Source organism: Petaurus breviceps, unplaced genomic scaffold, assembly GCF_028583685.1.
Source record: "Petaurus breviceps papuanus isolate PSGF00001 unplaced genomic scaffold, PetGlider_PUasm1.0 214, whole genome shotgun sequence".
Lineage (NCBI taxonomy): Eukaryota > Metazoa > Chordata > Mammalia > Diprotodontia > Petauridae > Petaurus > Petaurus breviceps.
Genome location: NW_027185863.1, coordinates 11,053,623 through 11,073,789, shown reverse-complemented (window position 1 = coordinate 11,073,789; position 20,167 = coordinate 11,053,623). Strand labels below are relative to the sequence as shown.

At 40.8% G+C, this 20,167-nt stretch overlaps 1 protein-coding gene across 5 annotated transcripts in view; it reads left to right on the top strand.

Annotated features, from left to right (window-relative positions):
- The window catches only part of MCF2L (MCF.2 cell line derived transforming sequence like), a 386,575-nt gene that overhangs the window by 345,777 nt on the left and 20,631 nt on the right, over positions 1-20,167 (top strand). For all 5 annotated transcript variants that reach the window (XM_069094090.1, XM_069094093.1, XM_069094091.1 and 2 more), the window contains 10 exons: positions 3,145-3,264; positions 4,118-4,309; positions 4,908-5,099; positions 6,190-6,349; positions 8,517-8,587; positions 9,509-9,585; positions 10,943-11,009; positions 15,140-15,255; positions 18,300-18,369; positions 20,014-20,106. In XM_069094090.1, the coding sequence (XP_068950191.1) occupies positions 3,145-3,264; positions 4,118-4,309; positions 4,908-5,099; positions 6,190-6,349; positions 8,517-8,587; positions 9,509-9,585; positions 10,943-11,009; positions 15,140-15,255; positions 18,300-18,369; positions 20,014-20,106 (1,158 nt within the window). The remainder of the gene's footprint in view (positions 1-3,144; positions 3,265-4,117; positions 4,310-4,907; positions 5,100-6,189; positions 6,350-8,516; positions 8,588-9,508; positions 9,586-10,942; positions 11,010-15,139; positions 15,256-18,299; positions 18,370-20,013; positions 20,107-20,167) is intronic.

The following is a 20,167-nucleotide window of genomic DNA, read 5'->3' as shown; positions in this document are numbered from 1 at the left end:
GATCTTCCTCTCTCTCTCTCTCTCTCTCTCTCTCTCTCTCTCTCTCTCTCTCTCTCTTCTCCCTCTCTTCTGGTGGTGACACCCCTCCACACTTAGCTAGGCTGCTCTTTGCATGGTAGACAAACAGTCTATTACTCCATATCTTTTTCATAGGACCTGCCAGAGTTTGGGCTCTGCTGGTGTAGCCTTCAAGAGCCCTGAAGAGGAAATAGAGTAAGTCTTTGGTAGAAGGAATTAAGAAGACCCAAAAACCCTCCTATAATACAAGGTAGTGCCTAGTGTGATACGGCTGCTGGAAAAGGATCTCAGGATTTAAAGGAAGGAAAGATCACCTTTGGCCAAGTCATAAAACCAGGAATGTTATATAAAGATTGAGTACATGTCATAGACGATAAATGATTCAAGAGTTCTATGAAAGACATCAGTCTAGGTCGGAGTGACAAAGGAAGAGTCTCTAAAAGAAGGGGGTTTAAGATGGGCTTTCAAAGCTACTTAGTAGTGGACAAATTTGCATAAGGCCTTAAAGCCAATTTTGAGTAAAAAAAAATCAGTTTGATTTGGTGGTGAGCAAGAACACGTTAAATTTGGTGGAAAAAAAGAGAATGCTAATGACTTTCAATCTTGTTATGTTTTGATTGCTTTTTGGGGATACACTTATGTAACAGCTGTTCTAGAGATTGCTGTAACATTTAACATTTCAGCAAATTTATTTCATGAGGGATGCTCTTCATTTGTTGACATATAAAGTTGTAGAGGCCTAAATCCTACTATTTGTCAGATCTTCTCCAGGTATGAAGCAGAAAGTAGCAAAAAGAGAACATTATAAAGACTGACCTGGAAGTACTCTGAGTTTTCTTAGTGACTAACTGTGTGACCTTGGTCAAGTCCCTTAACCTCTCTGGGCTTCAGTTTCCTCAACTGTAAAATAAGAGAGTTGGACTAGATGGCGTTTAAAGTTCTTTCCAATTCTAGATCTATGTTTCTAAACTTCTCTATCCGTAACCCAGAGTGTTCATTGATAAAGACTCCAACCTGGGATGGGGAACCTACAGCCTCAAGGCCACATATGGCCCTCTTGGTCCTAAAGTGAGACCCTTTGACTGAATCCAAACTTCACAGAACAAATCCCCTTAATAAAAGGATTTGTTCTGTAAAACTTAGACTCAGTCCAAACACTGTACCCAAGGAACTAGAAGGCCACATATGGCCTCAAGGCCCCTGATTCCAACCATCTACAGAAAACAAAAGGTGAAGCAGCATCTTTAGGTGTCTCAAATGGACCAACGACTAATGAACCAGAAACTCAGCATTCCATTCAATTCAGTGCAAAGCCCTGTGGATACAAAGACAGAAATGAAGGTTTCTACCCTTCGAGAGTTTACAAAATTCCATAGGGAAGAAGTACATGTACAGATAATTCAAAATGAAATATATACACAATGAATACAGAGTCATTTTGATGGGAAGCACCAGTAGCTGAGGGGGAAAGAAGGGGTCAAGCAGTGCTTTGTGAAGGGAGAGTTATTTGAGCTGAGCTTTGAAGGGAGCCAGGGCTTCAGAGGAAGAGGGAAAGCAAATAGATTCTTCCAGCCTCCTTAATAAGTCCAAATGAAAACACAGAATGAAAACAAAAAGTTATTTAATTTGAAAGGAATGTGGGCCCAGAATTTTCATGTTAGCCCCTGATTTCATCCTTAGTTTGTTTCATGAATCACTCCGTTCTAGTGGCTAACTCTTGATTTTAGCAAGCTTCCCATGCTTATCCCTACCACCAAAAAATGCTTAAGTATTAAAAAAGTCGAATATCCCAGGGCTTAGAAGAGCTTAACAGCACTCCAGCAGGCTTTCATGCCTTTATCCCAAGAGGGTTTTTAAAACCCTGCCAGCTCCTTTCTTTGTTCTGCAAGACTGGGCAGACCTCAGGAGACAACAAAATTGCTTCTCTCAGCATCTTGGTATAGCTTCTTTGCTTGTAACCTTTTCTTCAAGAAAATTAAAAATGAAATTAAAAATTGAGTGAATTAAAATGTAACTCTTATTCTAGAATCAGCCTAGTGTTTCTGGTGACATCATGATGCAGGGAGAAGACCTGTAGAGAATCAGGAGTCAGACTATGCTAGCTTAGCCCCTTAGCACACCTCTCTCTCTTCTGTGAAAGGAGAATGATAATCCTCCTTGAAATATCCACCTCACAAGGTTGCTTTGTAGGAAGCACTTTCTAAATTGCTATGTACATGCTCCCTTGGAGCAGAATTATTGTAGGGGCAATCAATCTACACCTATTTATATAGGTGCTTTATTAATATAGAGTAGTTTGTGGCAGTCACAGTTTGAATGGGCACTTTCTGACTGCAAATTCAGTTCTCTTTCCCATGTACTGCACTAAATTCTTTTTTTTGTTATCACAGTTGCTGATTTTTAAGAAAAATCGTCCTACAATTTATGAATGTACTTTATAACCTTAGGCATATCTCTAAACCTCAATTTCCCATCTGTAAAAATGTTTTTTGTTGTTCAGTCGTGTCTGGCTCTTTGTGACCCCATTTGGGGTTTTCTTGGCAGAGATACTGGAGTGGTTTGCCATTTCCTTCTCTAGATCATTTTATAGATGAGGAAACTAAGGCAAACAGGGTTAAGTGACTTGCCTAGGGTCACACAGTCAGTAAATGTCTGAGATCAAATTTGAATCATCTTCCTATCTTTAGACTGTGTGCTCTTTCTTCTTCACAAGCCTGCAGCACATAAGACAGGTAAATTAAATGGCCTCAAAGGTTCCTTCCAATGTTATATCTATGATCTAAGAACAATCCTCTGCAAATAGTTAAAAAGTCACCTTTTGGGGGGTTAAATAATAAATTCTTATTTAACTTTTCTCAAGAATGTTTGGAAGATCATGCCCTCTGGCACACTCATATTGCTAGCTGGACCTTTTCTCAGCTTGTTGATATGATACCACCAGACAGGCATATCTTCGTTGGATTCTTTTTCTTTGCCTTGATCTCTCTGTGTTATATCTTAATTTTCCAGGGAAAAGTATGCTTTTGTGTGATTGCTCCAAAATGTGTTGATAGTAGTCTCTCCATCCCAGCCTTCACTGACAGTGACCTTGCTCTCTCTCTTCCCATTCACTCCCCTTTCTCATAGGTGAAAGCCATCTTAGACGTTGTATCAGAGAGGTTATCAGCCTTCACCGATGTGGGAAATAGCTATGCTCACGTGGAACACATGCTAAAGGACCTTGCTAGCTTCGAAGAAAAATCCAATGTAAGTCATACAATGTCAATTCCACAATTAACTTTTAATGTTTAAAGTGTAGGATGGTGTCTAGTTAATGGAAAATGTTTTGTTCTAATACTCTATGGCCAAAGTTCATTTTGGAAAGACAGAGGCTGCCTATGACACAGTCATTTGAGTTTTATGTTGGCCATTTCTACAATGGCACAGTAAGATTTCCTAAACTTAAAGTTTTATTAGAGCTCTTTTAGAATGACAATGATTATAAATGTAATTATTTTGTCACTTACGTCCATCTTGCCAGAGGAACTCTAAACAAAGTAGGAAATGGCTTGCTATAAGGATTCTCCATCTACCTGGGTTCTCCATCCAGACCTTTTCAATACTACTCAGTTAGCAGTGTCCAGGCACACATGACGCCACCTCTTAGCCTTCCTGGATACAAATAACGAGCTCCTGATTTTTTCCAAAGTTCCCCTTTTTGCCACATAGATTCCCTATATTTTGCTCTCAGAGCTTTGGGGGTTTTTTTGTGTGTTGAATAATTTTGTCCTAATGCATTTAAATTTTTTCTTTATAAAGCATTGACTGAGAAAAAAGAAGTTCCACCAGGATAAGGTGGAAATACCCCAAATGAATGAACTTTTGATGTTGTCGTTCTAGCCTTTCCCGTCATGTAAACGAGTTTGCTCCTAACTGGCTACTTGAATACAGTCGTATTGCACATAATCTCAGTAATAAGCAAAGAACAATATCACACACACGTATCTTGGCCGGTAACATCCCAATTACAGTACTTTGCCTTGCCCTGAAAATAGTTTCCCCAGTTGTATATAATCCAAATAAACCCCAAATGATTTTTTAATGGTCTTTTTTTTTTCAGGAAGCTGTAGAGAAAGCTAGGGCCTTGTCCTTGGAAGGTAACCAGCTGATCCAAAGCAAGCATTATGCTGTGGACTCTATCTTGCCAAAGTGCAACGAACTCCAGCACCTCTGTGATGAATTCACAGCTGAGATGAGTAGAAGGAGGAACCTTCTCCACCAGTCATTGGAGCTCCATAGCCTTCTTGAAAAGGTGTGTTGGGAAATGAAAGCCTCTCCTTGCTCCCCCCCTATTGTGTTCTCTTACTTAAAACAGCCCCAGCATGGGGTCCCACACCCCCAATTTCTTTTCTTTCTCCTCTGAGTGGTATCAATAATATTTCTTTGGGGATGGCATCATACCCAGCCTTCCTGTAGTTCTTTATTTTTCTCTTGAGATCTAGCAGGCATGTGTTGGTATATTTTATGTGTTTGTGCAATTTAGTTGTGTGTGTTGATGAAATCTGGTTGTGGCACCTGATGAAGAACTAGCAACTCATCCACCCCCATCACTTTATTCTGTCTGCTGTTTGCTTTTACAGTTTATTTTTCCTTCACTAGAATATAACAATGAAGAAGAGCCACTTGACTTCAAAATTCAGTTTTACATCCTGACATGTAGGATGTAGTGGCAAAAGTATAACGACTCAGTGTTTTGGGTCATTTTCCAAAACTGAAGCACTCCTTGGGCTATGTGTTCATCAGTGATGAGTTGTTTTCAGCAGAAAATATGCATATAAAATGACAAATTTCATGCACCTTCTAGTGCAATTCACCAAATTCTTCTTTTCTTTTCCCTTTTATGTGTCTAGTCTATGAAGTGGTGCGATGAAGGTATTTACCTGCTAGCTTCCCAGCCCGTGGACAAATGCCAGTCCCAGGATGGAGCTGAGTCAGCCCTACAAGAGATCGAGAAGTTTTTAGATACTGGTGCAAAAAATAAAATCCAGGAGCTAAATAAAGTTTACAAAGAATATGAATCTATTCTCAATCCAGATCTAAAGGTAATATTAACATGCGACCATGAGCAAAATAATTTTTGAGTGGTTATTTTCACAATTGAAAAAATATATTTTTACCCTACTAAGTACCTAGTAGAGATTTCCTAATTTTTAAATTCTATACTTAAATACCACAAAAATAATTTTTGTACACATGGCAGAATCCTAAAAGAGTATTCAATATGAAATTGACAATCTCTGCTTCACACTGCTTGATATAGATATAGATATGTATATACATATATGAAATAAATTATACTCATTACCTTCAAAACTGTTCCATTTTCGACTTTGATTTTCGTTAAAATTTTTTTTTTTTGCTTTTTTGAAGGCAGGAGGGCAAGGCAATTGGGGTTAAGTGACTTGCCCAAGGTCACATGGCTAGTAAGCATGTCAAGTGTCTGAGACTAAATTTGAACACAGCTTCTCCTGACTCCAGGGCCGGTGCTCTATTTACTGAGCCACCTAGCCGCCCCTAGACTTTGATTTTTTAATCAAATCCAATCTTCCTCTCAATGGATGCCTAGCATCTACAACATCTGATAAATGACCATCTATCTAGGCTCTGCACGAATGTTTCCAGTAATGAGAAGCTCACTACTTTGTAAATTCGTCTCATCCCATTCTTGGTCAGCTCTACTTAGCGAATTCCTTATGTTCATTCAAAATCTGCCTCACAACAGTTTCCCCCAGTTGGACCTGGTTCTTCTCTCCACACTCAGCACAGAATACACATACACCTCTCATTCCTCTTAAGAGCCTTCAGATATTTGAAGTTTTCTCTTCTCCAGGATGAACGATATACAATTATCGACCCTTTATCACACAGCGTCATTTCCAGACTTCTCTCTTGACCACAGTCCTTTATATGTATTCTGGTCATCAATGTCCCCCTAAACTGAATCACAGGAGTTCCTACACTATTAATAGAATGTTTAAAAATATAACTTTTAAGGAGTTTATTTTGGGGCAACTACTCTGCTTTTATGACCTAGTTACGGTTTCTTTTTTCCACTTAATGAGATACTAATCCTTAGAATTAATCATTAGAAACATGACCATGGAGTTCATAGTTGGTATATTGTCATTTCAGGAACATGTACAAAAGGTCTTTCAGAAACAAGAGAGCATGGAAGAAATGTTCCAGAAAAGACAGGTGAGCCTGAAGAAATTGGCAGCAAAACAGACCCGGCCAGTGCAGCCAGTGGCACCAAGACCTGAAGCATTTACAAAATCCCCCTGCCCTTCTCCAGGTAAATTATACGAGTACTGTTCATTCATCCAATAAGTGTACTGAATCCCCAGTGTTGCTCGAGGCGCATGGGGCGGGGGCACATGAGACAATAGATGACAATACAGAAGCACTAGTCTCTAATATCTGTCTCCTCTTTTCCATTGCTACTGACACTTATTTCAAGTCAGTCAGTCAATAAGCACTTATTAAACATGTGCCAGGCACTAACTAAGCATTCAGTATACAAAGAAAGGCCATAGATAGTCCCTGCTCCCAAGAAGCTAATAGTCTAATGGGGGAGTCAGTATGTAAATACTATGTACAAACACAATATATACAAGACAAATTGGGGGTAGTCAGTCAATAAATATTTATTAGGCACCTGCCCTGTGCTAAATGTTGGAGTTATAAAGAAACATATAAGACAATCCCTGCTCTCAGGGAGCTCACAATCACAAAAAGGGAGACAACATGAAAACAATTATTTAGAAAGAAGATAGATACAGGATGAATTGGAGATAATCAGCAGAGAAAAGGCATGAACATTTAAAGGGGTTAGAAAAATCTTCTTACAGAAGGTGGGATTTTAGCAAAGGCTTAAAAGGTGCCAAGAAAGTCCAGAGGCAGAGATGAAGAGGGAAAGTGCCAGGCATGGCAAGGGAGCTGGGTGGAGGTGGGGAGACCCACAGTCAGTGTTGCCCCCAGTCAGAGTTGGAGAGGTCTTCATTATCTCTTCCTTGGACTATGGTAATTGAAGCTTCACCTTCCACCCCCAGTTCTTCTTTCTTCCCAGTATGTTCTGTTGAATCTCTTCTAGACCAATCTATCCAAAATATACCTTGGATCTTATTTGTGTAAATGGTTCCCCATGCCCATCAGAGAAAACCCACATTCCTTAGCCTGGCATTCAAAACTATCTGCATCCTAACTCCAGTCTACCTCTGCAGCCTACATTCTCATCACTCCTCTACTTATACTCTATACTACAGCCAAGGTAGCCCACTCATCTTATCCACACCCAACTCCCAAGGTTTCTCGCTCCCTTATCTTTACTCCTGCTCTTCTCTGCATTGGAAATGTCTTCTTTCTCCCGTTTCACAATGCGAAATCATACCCATCTTTCAAAACCAAACTGAGATGCTCCCTCCTCCATGAAGCCTTCCCTGATAACCAGTTGGGAGTTGTTTCTTGTCTAAGTTCCTTCCATACTGTTCTCTTGCCTTCTATAGCATACCCTCATAATGATACTTCTAGTGATCAGAAGCTTATTCCCCTTTTTCTAGATGCAACACCATTCACAGTCTCTTACCACAGTCAGTCAGCTAGCATTTATTAAGCACCTACTACATTCTAGGCACTGAGCTTGGATTCTAGGGATTCAAAAAAAGGCACAAACACTCCCTTTTCTCAAAGACTTCATATTTTGGGTTGGTTTTTTTTTTGGAGGGGGGAGGGCAAGGCAATTGAGGTTAAGTGACTTGTCCAAGGTCATATAGCTAGTAAATGTCAAGTGAGGACAGATTTTAACTCAGGTCCTCCTGCCTCCAGGGCCAGTGCTCTATTCACTGTGCTACCTAGCTGCTCCAGACCTCATATTTTAATGGGGAAAATAGTACTCAGACAACTATGTGCAAACAAAAGATAAATACAGGATAAATTAAGGGTAATCATCTGAGGAAATATATAAAACTCATAGGCTTTGGCCATAGCTTCATTTGTCTAGAATAAGTTAATCTTGACCAAAGAGAAAGGGAGAGAGTGAAAGACATTCACTCCCATCCCTACTCATTCCATCCATCCTTCCTCTTCCCTAGAAGCCAAGATGGTAAATAAACCAACAACCTAAAGGGAACCAGGAATCTTCCTTCCCTACCATGCCTAAGACAGGTGCAAAGCCCTGGTTCAGAGGTCTCAGAAGGAATCTGATCTTTCTCTCTTCCTTCCCACGTCAGTAATGATTGAGGGTTCATCTGCTGTAGCCCCCAAATGCACAGATGTTTAATCCTTAGTGGTAGTATTGACCTAGACAGCAAGGACATCAGTGTTTCTGGTTCGCAGAGTATGTTGGAGGTGTAGGAGGACTGACTGGAAAGGTAGGTGAAAGAGAAAGGCCAGAGGATCCTCCTTAATCAAAACTCTCCGACCGAAGGCGTGCGTTGCTACAGGCATTGTTTCTTCCACGCCAGGTCTTCGAAGAGCTTCTGAGAACTCCTCCGAAGGCAATGCCCCAAGAAGAGCAAACTACAGAAGAGCAAAGGTAGGACATGATCATTTTCCTTAAAAAACATTCTTTTTGGTCCTTTTGAAGAGAGGAAGGCAGGGCAATTGGGGCTAAGTGACTTGCCCAAGGTAACACAGCTAGGAAGCGTTAAGTGTCTGAGGCTGGATTTGAACCCAGGTCGTATTCACCTCTATTCACTGCACCACCTAGCTGCCCCAAAACTCTTTTTCTCTACCATTTGCTGGTTATTGACTTCCCTGGCTACCACTCCCACTATTTGTGTTTTCGTCCCTTATTAGAATGTAAGCTCCTTGAGGGCAAGAACTGACCTTTGTATGGGTGTTCCAGGGCTCATCACACTACACAGCACATAGTAATGGCTTTTCATTCATCCACCCTCAAGTCCTTTTATCTAGAAGTTGGCTTGCCCCTAACTTCCTAAAAAACTAGGTAATTATCATAAATAATAATAAGGCTGCCCCACTGATCTTTGCATTTTCTTTACTTCCAAAAACTTCTTTTGCATTGTTCAGATTTCTGGATCCTTATAGGATATCCACCCAGTCTGGTCCAAGGAGCAATCTGTAAATGTTATAAAACAACAATAATCGAGTCTCTCCTTTTTTAAGATAATCACATCTAAGAACCTGTAGTCAAGTCTGTCAGGCATCTGAATGCTTAGCCTACTTTCAATGAGATGCCATGACAGACCTGTCTACTGGCTAGTGACTTATTCTTCTCATTCTATTTAAGTAAGGACGATATGGACAGTATTCCAGATTTAACCATTTGGAGAGAAGAACAGAGACATAAAAGCCAGCCTAGGCTCTGGTGGCTTAAAAAAACCAAGAAAATAAAAAATATTCTTTTTTGTTTTAACTTGATGCTAGATAGAGCCTGACACATAGTGGGAACTATATGTAAATCCTTACTGGTTGATTGTTTCTCCTGCTTCAGAGTGAAATGAGTGATGTCCAACAGGGCAGAAGTGGCTCCATGATGGGTGATGAAGAAAATCTGGCAATATTGCGAAGGTGGGTTTAGCCTCAGTCAGTACTGATGGCCTCTAAGTGGTTCAGGACAAGGCAGGTAATACCAGGTAGGTTATAGCTTTGGTCCCAGCAGAATTTCTTAATTGCACTAAGGTGCTGAATTGAAAGAGCGTTAAGATCTAGGGCTCTGAAGAATGCTGACAAAATTCAGAGGCCAAGTGTGGAAACAGAATACAGGCGACTGAAGTGACACTCAGAGCTAAGGTCTTACTCGATGGCTGAGCAAACTAAAAAGAGCGTAGGAAAAAAATGCCACCTTATTACGCAATTCTGACCAGCAGACTGCTGTTTGGGACCCTTGATTAGAAAATTGCTTTGCTTCCGCAACTTCTACATTTGTAATTTCCTTCCTATTTCTGCAGCAACGATATATATCCTTTGCCTAACTCAGCAGTTTGCCCATTCTCCAGCTTGTTATTGTGCATTTGGCCAGATATCAAATCAATCTCTGGAAGAATTTATCTTCAGATTGAAACTACCCTAAGATTTAGCCAGGATTCATGAGCGCTGATAAGAAACCCTTTCTGGAAAAGCCAGTGGTAAAGAATGGATTAGTGAATGAAGGAATGTGCTTTTGCAGAAGTCAGTTATACATCCCCTGAAGATCGACTTCTAACAGTACACAATGGAGGGAATTTCCAAAGATCAGATACAGTTTTACCAGATCTTGAGGGGAAAAAAGCCTAAATTAACAGGGGCTCTGTTGGCGTTTTCCCATAACACATATAGTAATTCTATTCAATCCTTAATAATTTACAGATCTGCCAAGTTGACCTTGCCATTGGGCTCTAATCTTCATAATAGACCTTTAGAAACCTCTAAAAAACAAAGGAGACTCTTTTCTGTCCCTGCATTTCTAATTGAGCACAAGTCTTAGAGTTGAAGACAGAAAAGACTCAGAGACTGAGTCCATCTCCCTTATTTAGAGAAGGAATCCCAGAGAGTTTGTGATTTACCCAAGGACTCAGATAATAATTTGCAGAGATAGGATTTGAACCATGGTCCTCTGATTCCAAATGTATCACTCATTCTATTGGGTCATGCTGTTTCTGCATGGGATGGGGTTATTGCTAAAGACTTCTCAAGTATCCCCATGCAATTAGGAAGAGGAAAGATTCCACAGATCTCCAGGGTTTGAGAGTCAGTCCTCTTCCCGACAACTGCTCCCTCACAGTTTGGGAGCCTAGAACATCATGAACTACCTGCCTCAGGGGTCTCCTGCTGTTTAGGTACAGGGTAGTCAGGACCCCCCCCCCCAGTCATAGTACTCAAACAGTTGTCTTGCATGCATTTTTAAAGGACATTCCTTTAAGGAGTTAACATTTTCCTTTTTTTCCAGGCATGTAATGAATGAACTTATTGAAACAGAGCGAGCATATGTGGAAGAGCTCCTTTGTGTCCTTGAGGTAAGCACATGCATTGTGCAGAGAGCTGTGTCCATGTGTCCAAGAATTGAACTGGGCTTAGAATTTTAGATAGTGAAAATACCTCCTTTTTATTTATTAGTTTTATCTTTTTGAGTTAAGGAATTTTGGAAATGGTTCATATTCTGTGTTCTTACAGTCAAATATATACTTCCAGGGTCACTCATAGATAAATGTAAAGTTGGGTTAGCTTTAAAAAAATATATACCAGGCATGGTAGCACATGTTCTCCTGACCCAATGTCAAGGGAAGTTGAGGCTGGTGGATTGCTTGAACTCAGATCTGAGCTGCAGAAGGGCCCAGCCAATCAGGTGTCCATACTAAGTCTGGCCCCAATGATGGCGAGCCCTCTGAGTGAGGGACCACTATGCTACCTAGAGTGACTCACTGGCCAAGGCAGGAGAGTTGAATTAATTTTTACTCCCCATCACCATTTCTAGGATCTCTTCCCTACCTTCACCACTCAGTAACCCTTCCTCCTTTGAGGTTCATGCTGTTCATATCTATCACCCATTTAAATCCTAGTAGCTGTTGTTTACAGACCCCCAGGTCACTCCCCTTCCTTCCTCAGTGAGTTCCATACTTGGTACACAATTTTTTTTCTCCTCCCCAACTCCTGCCTTCATACTAGGGGGCTTCAACATACATATTGACTCTCCCTCAAACACCCTTAACCTACTTACTTTCTATGACCTTTAGCCTCACACAAAGATGATCATAATCATGCCATCACCCACAAATGTACCTACCACCTCCATGTTTAAGAATTTGGGAATCCCCTTATCCAACCACAATTTGTTGGCTTTTCATCCCTCCCCCTGTGTTCCCTTACCAAACTTTACTCTGTCCACATGATGACTGCCAATCCTTGACCCCTCAATTATCTCCAGGACATCTCCCCTACACTAGCCACACTCTCTTATTTTCCCTATCTTTTTTTTTTTTTTTGCTTTTTGGAGAGACAGTTGTGGTTAAGTGACTTGCCCTAAGTCACACAGCTAGTAAGTGTTAAGTGTGTGAGGCTGGATTTGAACTCAGGTCCTCCTGGCTCCAGGGCTGGTGCTCTATTCACTGCGCCACCTAACGGCCCCCTTTTTCCCTATCTTGACCCCTTGGTGAATCAGTTCAACTCTATACTGTCCTTCTCTTTTGTGTCCTTATCCCCCTTATCATTTTGCCATTTGTGCCCTTCTAAACCACAGCCTTGACTCTCTTTCACCACCTCCCCACCCCCATTCAGCTCCTACAAATGTGCTCCTGAATGAAGGTGGAGAAAATCATGAAACTATTTTGTCTGGGTCCACCACAAATTTATGTTATACAACCTCAAGTGTGTCCTCACTACTGCTAGACAATCCTACTATATCTGCCTTGTCACTCACTATCCCACTCTCCCCATTGGTTCTTCCAAACCTTTTTTTCTCTCCTTAATTCTCCTATGCATCCCCTCTGTCAACCCTCTCAACTGAGAAACTTAGCTTGTATTTTACAGAAAAATAGGATACCATCCACCATAGTCTCCCTCTTTTCCCTTCTTCCACATCTGCCATCACTCAAGTGCCTTCTGCCACTCTCTCTTCCTATATCCCTGTTTCACATGATGAAATGACCTTACTCCTTACCAAGGCCAACCCCTCTGCTTGTTCCAGTGGTCCCATTCCATCCCATCTCCTCCAACAGATTGCCCCCTCTGTCATCCCCACTCTTTTCAATCTCTGCCTGCCTATTGGCTCATTCTCTGCTGCCTACAAGCGTGCCTGTGTCCTTCCCCTCCATCCCCAAGAACCCCTCACTTAACTCCTCCTGTACTCTATCTCTTCTGCCCTTTATGAATCTTACAAAAGCCCTCTACAATAGGCACCACCACATTCACTCCTCTCACTCTTTTCTTAATCCCTTACAACCCAGTTTCCTAATTTATCATTCCACCAAAACTGTTCTCTTCAAAATTAGCAGTCATCGGGGGTGGCTAGGTGGCACACTGAGTCTTTACTCATTGCCGGCCCCGGAGTCAGGAGGACCCGAGTTCGGTTCCGGCCTCAGACACTTAACACCCACACAGAACCACTAGCCGTGTAATCTTGGGCAAGTTACTGAACCACAATTGCCCTCCAAAAAGAAAAAAACAAAAAAAATAAACAGTCATCCAAATCTAGCGGGCTTTTCTCAATGCTCATTCTTCTCAGCCTCTCTGCGGGCTTTGATACTGTCTGTCACCCTGTCCTCCTTGTTACTCTTCTGAGCTTTTAAGACACCACTTTCTCCCGGTTTTCCTCCTACCTGTCTGACCACTCCCTCTCTGTCTCCTTTGCAGGATCCTCATCTAGATTATACCCTCTAACTGAAGGTGTCCCACAGGGTTCTGTCCTGGGCCCTCTTCTCTTCTCCCTCGATGCCACTTCACCTGGTGATCTCATCACCTCTCCTTGATTTAATTACCACCTCTATGCTGATAGTTCTCAGGTCTGCCTATCCTTCCCTAATCTCTCTACTGACTTCCAACCTCACATCTCCAGCTACCTTTCAGACATCTCAAATTGGATGTCCAATAGACATCTTAAGCTCAACATGTGCAGAGCAGACCTCATTCTCTTTCTCCCTAAACCCTTCTCTCCCCCTACCTTCCTAGTGACTGTAGGGGGCCACATCATCCTCCCAGTCTTTCAGGCTCACAATCTAGGAGTCATTCTGGACCCCTTGCTCACATCCCCCACCCCATATCCAAGCTGTTGCCAAAGCCTGTTGATTTCACCTCTACAACTCTCCAATATACCCCCTCCTCTCCTCTAACATTATGACGTAGGAGGCCTATATCACCTCATGCCTAGACTATTACAGCAGCCTGCTGGTGGGTCTGCCTCCCTCAGGTCTCCCCCCTACTACAAGCCATCCTCTGTTCAGCCACCAAAGTGGTTTTCCTAAGTCACAGATCAACTCAATAAACTCCAGTGGCTCCATTTTGCCTCCAAAATCAAATATAAAACAGCCTGTTTGGCATTCAGAACCCTTCATAATGTAGCCCCCTCTTATCTTTCCAGTCTTATACCCTACTCTCTACATGTCATCTTCCATCCAGTGACACTGGCCTTCTGGCTGTTCCATGAGCAAAATACTTCATCTCTCAGCTCTTGAACATTTTCTTTTGGCGTCCCCCATGCCTGAAATGTTCTCCCCCCTTATCTTCTCTGCCTACTGTCTTCCCTGGCTTCCTTTAAGTTCCAAACAAAATCCCATTTTCTTCAGAAAGCCTTTATCAGTCTCTCATAATTCCAGTGCCTTCCCTCTCTTAATTATTTCCTATTTATCCTGTATATGACTTTTTTGTACACATTTGTTTGCTTATTATCTCCCCCATTAGATCGTCAGCTCTATGAGGGGCAAGACCTGTCTTTCACCTCTTTTATTATGCCCATAACTTAGTACAATGCCTCCTTGTAGCATCAACACAATATTCATAGCACCAACGGTAACTATGAATATGCCAGCTAAATTGCAAAATACAGCAGACTCTCCATATAGAAGACAGAAGCAAAATATTTATTCAGACACCAGAAAGCCACATCCCAACACCAGGAAACCAAATCCATCATAACAACAAAGAAGTCAATACACTATAGCACAGCAGGGAGCCACACTATCCTTTAGCCTTCCCACAAAGATTCACTAGCCTAACTGTCTCCTTTCCTCCCTCCAACTCTAATTGCTCTGACTTCCTGCTCCACCTGTTCAGCAGACTCCTCCCATCACAGGCTCCATGTGATTACATTCGGCCTGTTAGAGGCAGGGAAGATCTTCAAAGCAGGAAAGATCTTCAAATTTCCTTAGAGCTATTAAATGGCAGGGAAGATCTTCAAATTACCATTACCATTACACTGCTGTATTTCTAGGCTGGGTTAAAAAAAAAGACCCAACATAAAAAATAAAGTAGAAAACTGACAATATTAAATACCACATTATATTAATTCTTTATTGTCCATCTATATACATACCCCTCAAATGACTTTCCACAGTTGGTCCAAGATTTCTTTTGACCCCTGTGTGCCTGCTGAATGTCATGAGTCAGACAATAACTGGGACTTAGGGTCACTCACCTGCTGCTTTCTACTCCATAGGGATATGCTGCAGAGATGGATAATCCTCTAATGATGCACCTCATTTCACCAGCCCTTCAAAATAAGAAGGATGTCCTATTTGGGAATATGGAGGAGATTTATCACTTCCATAACAGGTTAGGGGCATTGTTCTTCTGTGTTTGAGAAACTACGTTTGTCTCTTCTCCTTAAAGTAACATATATCTTAATGCCTGCTCCATTAAAGAGGGTTTGAAGTTCAAATCAGCTAGCCTGGATTATGTCATGTGCTGATTTTAAAAATCATATATTGTTTTAAGAGATGATATTACAGGGTTACAGAATCTAGTAATGGATCTTAGAACTCTGCACATCTATTGTGAAACATACCGCCAACTAGAAGTGATTAAAGTTTGAGAATGGTTAGGAATTTGATATGAAAATCCAAGATAATCCAAGAAAATCCAAGCCTATTCTCTTGGTTGTTGAGTGCCCAAGTGAAGACATTTCCCCTTGGGCAGGGGTGGGGAACTATGACCTCCAGGCCACACGTGGGCCTCTAGGTGCTCAAGTGTGGCCCTTTGACTGAATCCAAATGTCACAGAACAAGATCCCCAAAAGAATTTGTTCTGTGAAGTTTGGATTCAATCAAGGGGCTAAACCTAGAAGGCTACATGTGGCCTTGAGGCCACAGGTTCCTCATCCCTACCCTTGGGTATAAAGGATTGGTAGGATGGAGATGCCAGTGGATTTGTCTTATGTCTTGAGAAGACAAAACTGTGTAACCACTAAACCATTGTGGCAGTGCACTGAGAAGGAACCAATCTTTCCCCAAGTCATCGCCCTTCCTTTCTGTCTTGTCGGTAAACAGAAATCCTCCCTCTCATCAGCCTTCTAATTTGGCACTTTGGGGAGGCATCCAGTATTAACAATAACATTCTCTATCAGTGTCTTTGTTTTTGACCTTCATGACACACAGATCAAGGGCCATCTGTTTTCCTGGGCATGATTAAAGAACAAGTTAATGTGGGAAGCTCACTGCTTTTTTCTTTTTGTCCTCCTGAGGCTGGGTGCGGGATATTTGTTCTGAGATGATCATTTTTGCCTGTTCCAGGCTTGTAGGGAGCAGCGTGGATAATTTCTTCAGAGTTCCCTATCATAGGGGCATAGTCTGTATTTCCATATTCTCCTTCATGGGGTAAGGAAAAGGCAGTTCAAAATAATAAAAGTTGCAGTAATAATAAGCAGGGGATAAATTTATTGGAAATGACTTTATTCTGTATAAAGAAAATGAAAAACAAGTCATAGTTGAAGCTTCCCCAGGCATCAGCTGTGATGGCTAAAGGAGATGAATGCCCCACCTTGGGACTTGGGAAGTCCAACAGACCATGGGAATCTGCATTACCCACCCTTCTCTACTATTTGGGAGGGAACTTTAAGGGAGTTTGGGGCTCTCTGTTTCTGCACATGCCTTTTTCCCTTCTGTCATCTGTATCTCCCACACCACCCAATTATAAAGGAAGTGATCTGTAAGCAGTTAAACTCAGTCCCTGATATTCTATTTCCCAAGCTTGCAGGGCACCTCATGTCACAGGAGGCAAACCAAGAGAGTATGCACCAGTAGGCTCAGCCCACTCCGTTCACTTCACAGATTCTGCGTATGCAGAAAACACTGGTATAGTTTAAATTAGGACAGTAAAGTTAATGGATTTTTTTTTTCACATAAAGCTCAAACGTGCCCTCTGATTACAGACTGACAGACATTTCATCCTATGGCTAAGGGACATGAAAAGAGTCAAAGTCACATTTCTAGATGTGAATGTATATTGGATTAAGTGGAGACAGTGGAATAGCATGAAAAAAATATTGACATGAGACCTGAGTTCAAGTTGGGCCATAACTACTAGTAAAGGAAGGATGAAGGAAGGAAGGTAGATAGGCTTATTAAGCACCTACTATGGGCCAGGTACGAGGCTAAGTGCTTTACAAATACTGTCTTATTTGATCCTTACAAGCAGCCTGGGAGGTAGGTACTATTATTATTCCTATTTTACAACTGAGGAAACAATGACTTGCCCAAGGTCACACAGCTGGTAAGTGTCTGAGGTCTGTGTTCAGGTCTTCCTCACTGCCGGCCTAGGCACTCTGTCTACTGTATAACCTGGCTGCCACCAATTTGATCTGATGGTATAACCTTAGACAAGGTAGGGAGGTTTCATGATGCAATTCACTGATTCCCATTAATGCTTCTTGGACAACTAGGTGGCAGAAGAGATAAGAGTGCTAACCCTGGAGTCTAGAAGACTAAATTAAGACCTGAATTCAAATCCAACCTCAGATATATACTAGCTATGTGACCCTGGGCAAGTCACTTAACCCTGTTTGCCTCAGTTTCCTCATATGCAAAATGAGCTAGAAAAAGATATGGCAAACCACTCCAGTATCTTTGCCAAGAAAACCCCAACTGAAGTCACAAAGAATCAGATACAACTGAAAACAACTGAATAGAAACATAAGTAATACATTAAATTATCCTTGGGTTTTATGTTGCATTTATTTTTTTGTCAAAAGGAGTTTGCAGAACAAAAAAAGTGTTGGTAACCACTGATGTAGAAAAAGGATCAAAGAATTTGGAGTCAGAGAAATCTGAGTTTGAATCCCATTTCTTATTTACTTGACTAAAGTCAAGTACCTCGAGCTTTATGAACCTCAGAATTCTTGTCTGTGAGATGAAGGAGTTAGATTATATCAATCCCGAAGTCCCTGCCAGTTCTCCATCCTATGATACAAAACCTGTCTCTCCATCTTGAGAGGATTGGATCAGATGATTTTTGAGCAATCAACTTCTAGGATTGTAAATTTTCTTCCACCCACATTTACAAACTAAAGAATCCCCATTTTATTTTAAAGGAAACTTTACGTGTCAACTGGAAGCACATTAAGGGGGATCCAGAATGTGACCCATTTCTTTAGCCTACAAGTTTTACCTATGTACTGGAAAAAAAATCAGGCCCCTGGTTACTCAAGTCAGATGGGATTGCTACCTTAATATATTTCTGGTTGGTTTGTTTTTTTACCATAGAAAATCTCAACGATTTTTCAAGGGTGGAGCGGTAGAAAAAGGTCTTATGGGAAAGAATATTTATTGGGAATAGATTCCTTTTTCTTTCATAAAATCTAATTTTAAACTTCCTCCGTTTAGAATATTCCTGAGAGAACTTGAAAACTACATAGACTATCCAGAACTGGTAGGAAGGTGTTTTCTAGAAAGGGTATGTATATATTATAAACAGTAACAACAGATATGCTACTTCACACTGTTTTTTTAACCTTCCATTTTTAGCTAAAATGGGTAAATTATGATGATCTTAATCTCCGTTGTTTTCATCACTCTCACCAGATAATTTGCAAGTCTTGTGAAAATGACCCCTCAAAGCTCACTTAAAAAAAAATTGGGATAAAATAATTCTCTTATCTCCCTTGAACAGTTCTATTAACCCATCATGTCGTTCATCCACAAGCAACTTATTTATTTTGTTAAAAAGAAAACTTATTAATTTGCTGCAAAATTGAGCAGTTTCTACAAAAGAAAGTAGGCAGTGGTCAAAAGAAAAATATTGTCAGTGGGCCAGGACAAGGTGGGAATGTTAATCAGTTGGCCCAGTCTAATTGGTTGAAAGCTGTTCATTACATTTTAAGTGTTTAAAAAAAAAACCCTTTGCTGAAAAAGAAAAAAAGAAAATGTGTTGCTAGTCTTGAAATGTGTTCACCTCTGGAAAGCTGATAATTTTTTAAAATTTATTTATTTACTTTTAGTTTACAACATTCAGTTCCACAATCTCTTGAGTTCCAAACTTTCCCTCCCTCTCCTCCCCCCTCCCCCTCATGGCAGCATGCTATCAAATATAGTATCTACAAATACCTTCACATTAAACATTAGTCAAGTTGTAAAGAAGGGTTATACAATGGAGTGAACAATGAGAAAGAAGGGACAAAACAAAACATAAAAGAGAGCAAGTAATTTGCTGCTAATTTTTTTTATTTAAATGGTCTTTCTGCAAGTTTGTTTTAAACCTTGCCCAAGCTAGATCTGTTGAGCTAAATTCAAGTAAGGAAAGGGGTATGTTGACAACAAACAGAAGTTTGAAATGGGCTGGTGAGCAAGTTATTACTTATTAATGACCTAGTAAGTCATATGTTGATTGGGATGGCCTAGAATTAAAGGACTATGGCAGGCCAAGATTAAAAATAGAACTTTCTGGAGGTACGGGACAGACTGCTTCACTACATTTTCCCAAGAAGCAGGCCAAATGGAGTCAGAAGACCTAGGTTCAAATCCTACCTCAGATAGTATGTGACTCTAAGCAAGTCACTTAATTTCTTTGTGCTTGGTGTCTCTTCGGCTCCCTTCCTTTTATCTCTAAACCTACAGCCCATATCATCCCACATTAATAGTGTGAATGAACTTTGTTACATCCATGCAAACTTATCTCAGGTTCCATATAGGCTACTAATATTTGATAGATTTGTCATCAGCTAGACTTCGATACCAAGAAAGCCATCTGGCAAGAGTGTTTTCCAAATGTTTCTATTTTCCTGTTTGCCTTCTCAGCTAATGGTTAATGAGAAATATTGTGTTTTGATTGTCTTCTTAAAAGGATTTCTACAGATACCTCACCCAGGTACAATTTTAGAGAATATCGACTATTGTCAACTCAAAAGGATAAAAAATATCAAGCCACCTTGCTAGACGTCAGTTTCACCCTCATGCTATCAGCTCCAATGTACTGCAAAGTTTTATCAGTCATACAGATCATGCCAGTATGGGAAAAAGCCAGAGACTTTACTGGAACATGATCTGTCTTGTGTTCTTTAACTGATCAAACTGATCATTTTTTTTTTATTCCTACACACAGATGGAAGATTTTCAGATTTATGAGAAGTATTGTCAAAATAAACCCAGGTCGGAAAGTCTCTGGAGGCAGTGCTCAGACTGTGCATTTTTTCAGGTATATTTCCATATGATTCTTTGGGCTCATTTTATGGTCCCTGAAGTATCCATAATGAGCA